This window comes from Limulus polyphemus, unplaced genomic scaffold (assembly GCF_000517525.1).
Source record: "Limulus polyphemus unplaced genomic scaffold, Limulus_polyphemus-2.1.2 Scaffold1019, whole genome shotgun sequence".
NCBI classification, from domain to species: Eukaryota; Metazoa; Arthropoda; class Merostomata; order Xiphosura; family Limulidae; genus Limulus; species Limulus polyphemus.
The window spans coordinates 287640-293982 of NW_013666629.1; the positions used below are offsets into that span (position 1 = coordinate 287640).

At 34.6% G+C, this 6343-nt stretch overlaps 1 protein-coding gene across 5 annotated transcripts in view; it reads left to right on the forward strand.

The window, feature by feature from the left end:
- The window catches only part of LOC111086322 (arrestin domain-containing protein 2-like), an 83950-nt gene that overhangs the window by 75599 nt on the left and 2008 nt on the right, over nt 1-6343 (forward strand). For all 5 annotated transcript variants that reach the window (XM_022388753.1, XM_022388754.1, XM_022388756.1 and 2 more), the window contains exons 5-6: nt 2228-2407; nt 3259-3456. In XM_022388753.1, the coding sequence (XP_022244461.1) occupies nt 2228-2407; nt 3259-3456 (378 nt within the window). The remainder of the gene's footprint in view (nt 1-2227; nt 2408-3258; nt 3457-6343) is intronic.

The following is a 6343-nucleotide window of genomic DNA, read 5'->3' on the forward strand; positions in this document are numbered from 1 at the left end:
AGAGTTGACGGTGGGTGGTGATGACTAGCTGCCTTCCCTCTAGTCTTACACTGCTAAATTAGGGACAGCTAGCACAGATAGCCCTCGTGTAGCTTTGCGCGAAATTAAAAAACGAACAATCCTTTCATTTTATTCTTATAAAACAAGAAATGTAATTTTACAGTCGCAGTAATGAAGACAATAAAGATTATTAGAAGAAAGCGCTAATTATAATCAATAATAGTAAACCAAATGGGCTTAGCAACAAAAGAGTTTTTGTTCTCTTTTCTGATATAAGCGATTTTACTAGGTTGCACTAAAAAAATTGAACTTAATTTATTACAGTTTTACATGTCAGACTGTCTATTGAGAGAGTGGAACGAAACTATTTCGTTAATCACACTGTTTGCATATCTGACGCCACTTGTTTGCTAAGAAAGACACTTGCTACGAAGAAAGCGCGCGTCGATATTACTTGCTAAGCAATTTTATATTGTGTCTTTCCCTCTCTTTATCGTCCAGCTAATTGAAACACTGCGCACTGCAAGAATGGAAAACTACAGGGAAAGCTTTCAAGGGGTAAAAGCATTGTTCGTTTCGGTATCTATAAGTGGTGGCTCTGAATTGATATGTTATTTTAATGAATCAGAGCTCGAATATTGCATTGTAAGAGAGGGTAGGTAGAGAAACTGGTCATCGATAACCTAATCGATATTATAGTCTGCCACGTATAAATGCCTGAGTTCGTGTTTGTCACTCTTTGCGGTTCTAGAAATACAGTAATACAAGGATAGGGAAGTAGTAATATTTCCTATTTAGTTGTGGATCTAGAAATTTAATACTACAAGGGTAGGGAAGTAGTAGTATTTCCTTTTTAGTTGTGGTTCTAGAAATATAATACTGCAAGAGTAGGGAAGTAGTAGTATTTCCTTTTTAGTTGTGGTTCTAGAAATACAGTAATACAAGGGTAGGGAAGTAGTAGTATTTCCTTTTTAGTTGTGGTTCTAAAAATATAATACTACAAGGGTAGGGAAGTAGTATTTCCGTTTTAGTTGTGGTTCTAGAAATACGGTAATACAAGGGTAGGGAAGTAGTAGTATTTCCTTTTTAGTTGTGGTTCTAGAAATATAATACTACAAGGGCAGGGAAGTAGTATTTCCCTTTTAGTTGTGGTTCTAGAAATACAGTAATACAAGTGTAGGGAAGTAGTAGTATTTCCTTTTTAGATATATTTATTTGTTTCTGTATTAATTTAAATATAAACATTAATCTTTTGGGGGAGAGCCTGGAGTAAGGTTTTGCTTGTTCAGACCTTTAGAATATACATTTTAGAGATTGTTTTGTAAACTTGGGATTTTCATAAAATATACCTAATATTAAAATACTACGTTACAAGAATTTATTTCAGTTCAAAAAGTAAATTAATCCGAAATGATCACTCAGAGTATGTAGCGCCATAACACGAAAGTTCTCGTGAATAACGAATCCTTTTCTGATTCATTTTTGATCACTTAACGCGTTGAAATAGCAGGTATAACGTTTTACATTTAGGAGCATTTTTAAGCCATTAGATGAAATATCTTATGGGAACCGCGATGACTTATTTTAGTTTCAAGTATGAAAAAATGAAAATAAATGATTATTGGAATTAATTGAAATTTTTAAACTTTTTTTCCCTTTGCTCGTGCACAAAAGAGCAAAATAACATCATATGTCGAAAGAATGCTATTTGAATTATAAAGTGGAACTATGGGAGCTAAAAATGTTACTTCTCGTGTCACTGATTAGTTAAGAAGTTGAGAATGATAGATCACGTAATTGAACAGTATTAACAACTTTTAAGGCATAAACTCGAAGGTTATGCCCTAAACGATACATAATAGATCTATAAAGAGAAATTTACATTCCACTACAGCAAAGTACCAAGTGACGTATTATCATCACATTTACTGTAAGTTAATGATTTTGAAATTCAGTTTGGGAATTGCATTTTATGACTCGTGGGTATAAAACTAACGTACTAAACACGAGGTTGATAACATCTAGACACATACTTGAAATTCATATTTAATAATGATAGAAGTATATACCTAGGACTTTAGATTCTTTAGGCTTAGAATTTTTCGATTAATAAAAAAGTCTCGGCATCACGACATTATATATTTAATATAGGTTTTTGTTTAACATGGAAAGGTGTTTTCCAATTCATTTTCAAAACGCCCCTATGGGATTTTTAATTATGATTTAGAAACCTATGGTTGGACACGACAAACGCTCCATCTGTTGCCTCTGTTGTAAACGAGGAATAGTAAGTCTTCGAAGCGCCCTTGAGCGGTCAGCATATTGTTGCGGAGAAAGTATTCGGTTAAAAGCAGATATAGACAACCAGAGCGAAGAAGTGGTTCGCCTCAAACTCAAACTTGTACAGGTAAAATATATATCAATCTGATATTTTCAAAGAAGTTTCTGAATTAGCAGTTGTGGAGAGCAATAGGAAATATTCCCTTTTTTCGCTAAATAAAACTGATTTACAGGAAAATAACAAAAAAGAACTGAAAAAAGAAATCACAATGTAAAGGGTTTTTAATAAATTCAGTTAAATTGTTTCGATATGGTTGAAAAAAAACAGTGAAACATTAAGTAAAATGAGATAAAATCAAAAAGATAAAAAAAGAGTCGAAAAATTATAATGTTAAAATATACAAAATAGATGTGTACAACAGCATATATTTTGCATTTGTCTAGATATTAATCTTTTAATATAGATGACAGATTAATTTGATAATTAAAATCCATTTAAAGTTTACCTTTGTTAAAGTTTAGAATTCGTGATATTGGTAGTTAAACAATTTTCTTCTTTGTAGCAAATATATTTTTTGAATATAACATATTTGTAATGCTTCGTAGTTGACAGTAGTGGATCAAGTAATTCTTGGTAGTTGACAGCAGTATATCAATGATAATTTGTGATTTGGCGGTTTCAGTATGAGTTGTCTACATTCTAGAGTTTCCCTTAAAATATAAATAAACGTTATTTGTTGTAACAACTAGAAAAAATGTTCTAAGCTGAACAATTGGTTTTTCTCTCTACGAGCACTGAAATATTTATCAAACTACATTAGGAAACTCAGGAATCAATCTATTATTGTTTGATATACAAAAATATATTTATTCGACTATTTCATATTTTTATTCTTTGAAAAGCAGTACAGTTGTCAAAAAAACAATTTACTGAAACTTTTAGAAATTAAGTGTTTATTTCTCTTTGTAACTCTCAAGTATGTGGAATTTTTCATCGATCGTGGGGTTCTCGGGATCAACAAGGAGGCAAACCACACAGTTCTGGAGTATCGGGGCGACCCTATTGAACCCCAGACCAGGTCAAAATTCGACAGTACGAACAGTCTTGTGGTGCCTGTTATGCCCCCCACACTGATAGGCATCTGCCGTCTTCTTCAGATCTACTATGTTTTAAAGGTGAGCTATTAATTTCACTAGTAAAGGGTGTCAGGAAATCATGTAACCATCTAGCCTTGAGTTGCTGCCATGGCTACTAGACTTCCAATGGAGGTACGTTGGAGCATGCATGGAATGTTATGGCAGACGATACCAGTCCCGAGATGAGTGTCAGCAAGTTCAATAATATATATCAATAATTTGTTAACATAATTTCCAGACACCCAATATATTCTGTTTTAATTCGGGATTCGATCCCATAGTGCAGCTTTGCGGTAATGCACGAACAAGATGTATTTGTTCAAACAAGCTTCAGGAAATTCTGCAGTATAACGAAAACACATCTGTTGACATGGTTTCCAGTGGCGCTTTCCCTCTCGTGATATTTGTCTGCCACGATTTATAATTAGTTATCTAGTGATTGCGTACTACTTAACTCATTTAACTTGATATTCAGAATTATGCTTACCCTTATTTACACATTGATTGATCAATAAAGTTAGGGATAGATTCCCTATAAGGATAAAGCAGTAATAATATAGTTGTTAGCCTACAAACAAGTGAGTATGAATAAGGCTATCCAATTCTCAAAGGGGGTTGATGATGGGTACGTGTCTAGCAGAAGTATTGTTATTAGACCGATAGAACGAATATAAAACAAAAACATCTGTCATCAAAATCTAAAACCAGTGACAATCGAAATGAAATACCTCTGCCTTTAGGAAAAGCTATTGCCAACAACGCTGCCGGCTGACAACATAAAAAGACAATGGACAGAGTTCAGAAGGGCAACAGGTGTTATACTGTGCCACAGTTGACTGTTTCTTTCAAAAGTGGACAAAGTTCAACTACATCTAGCTATATGATACAAAATACATTATAAACATTATCGTATGTCAGCAGACAATAGACTGAAAACAGCATGTTTCAGATACAAATAGGAAAGCACCGCTTCAGTGGAGTGACTGGAAGCGTCTGATCTGATCATTTATATTTTATCCTTTTCTGTGTTGACCGGAGAGCAAAAAATGTAAAGAAAACGGCGGGAAACATTCCAATATGTTGCATTGTTCCAACAGTGCAAACCGATGGAGGTAATCTGATGATATGAGGAACTTCCTTGTAGCAGAGGCTGGCCTTTTGATTCCTTTAGACAGGCAAATAGCATCCAAAGTGGTGTTGAAGGGGTCACATATCATTCAATACTTCGAAAAAAACCCTCTTTTTGATCACGAATAAACGTTAATTCCCAGAATTACCATATTTACTTGCAGGTTAACAGCAAAACTAATATTCTTCGCACAACTATAATGAATTCACGCGTAATTATAGTCCAGCGTTTCCCTTATTCATTATAATGAAAATGAGCAAATACCATACCGTTTTATATCGTATTGACCAGGTAACCACCATACTGTAAAATCTCGTTCCGACTAAGATAAATCCCTCTATTTTCATTTACTCTGGGACAATAAATACACTTCAGAAGAATGTGGCCCTTTGTTCTCACATACATGTTCTTAGCCAGTACAGTACAGTTCCTGCCATATATTATATAATAAAGTGAAAAATAAAAATTCCAAAAGATGTAAATACATATAATTGTGACATACACATAAATTCTTGTAATAAGTAGATAATACTCAGTATATTTTTTAACCTTTCGTGAATATTTATATCAACGAAACTTGTTCATGATGGAGTTCTCGTCACAATGCATGTATATACATATATATATATGTATAGATGTAAACACACATAAGAAAGATACGCCATGAACAGAAACGCAATGGCCCAGCATGGCTAGGTGGTTTGGGCGCTCGACTAGCAATCTATGGGTCGCGGGTTCGAAATCCTGTCACACCAAACATGCTCGCCCTTTCAGCCATGGGGGCGTTATAATGTGACGGTCAATTCCACTATTCTTTGGTAAAAGAGTAGCCCAAGAGTTGGCGGTGGGTAGTGATGACTAGCTGCCTTCCCTCTAGTCTTACACTGCTAGATTAGGGACGGCTAACGCAGATAGCCCTCGTGTAGCTTTGCGCGAAATCCATAACAAACAAACAAACAGAAATGCACCTCGTAAAAAAAATCCTGGCGACACCCATGTCTTTCCTCATCACTTGCACCCAACAACACCGCGTTTCGATTTTAATGTACAAAACGATAACAATCCATTGCTCTTATGTTATCCAAAACTGGTTTAAGAACACAGCAGTGGTCGAATTAATTTTTCGTGGCTAGCACAACCACGGGATCTCTATCCACAATGAGCATCTTTTGAATGTTGCATCATTCTTTGCATTCCTCTGACGACAGATCCATGTTAACCAATTTTAGACCAACCTCACAAACCGGCAGCGACCAAAAAAAAAAGACATATGCTAGTATCTTGTGAAGTCTATGTCAAGCCAACTTCAGACTATTCTCGCGGCCAAGAGTGCTCTAACCTGATGTGAGATAGCGATTTTCACAGAGTGGCAATATGAATTATTTTTGAAGAAAAAAAAAGATGCAAATTACTGAATACTTTCAGTACTGTAAAGTTTTAAAATGAAATTCTGATTAAATTGTATGTATGACACTCTGTAAGTATGTTTAACAGCAGTCATTTGCCTCTGTTGGTTTGTCTGTCAGCAGGTCACTGTTTTGAATTGCTCATAGCCTGTAAATAATGTGTACATGTTATAATAATGAAAAACTTTAACTAAACGGAAAACAAGTTCCCAAAGGTAAAGATGAACATGCATTTTTACTTAATTTTTACTTTCCTCATTATATATATATATATATATATATTCATTTATTTACTTACTTTAATTTTTAAGTTACAGGAAGGTTTTAACCTTTTACCCTACTACTTCCCCTTCCCTTCCTTATTTTAAGGTTTAAGTGGGTTCGGACGGAC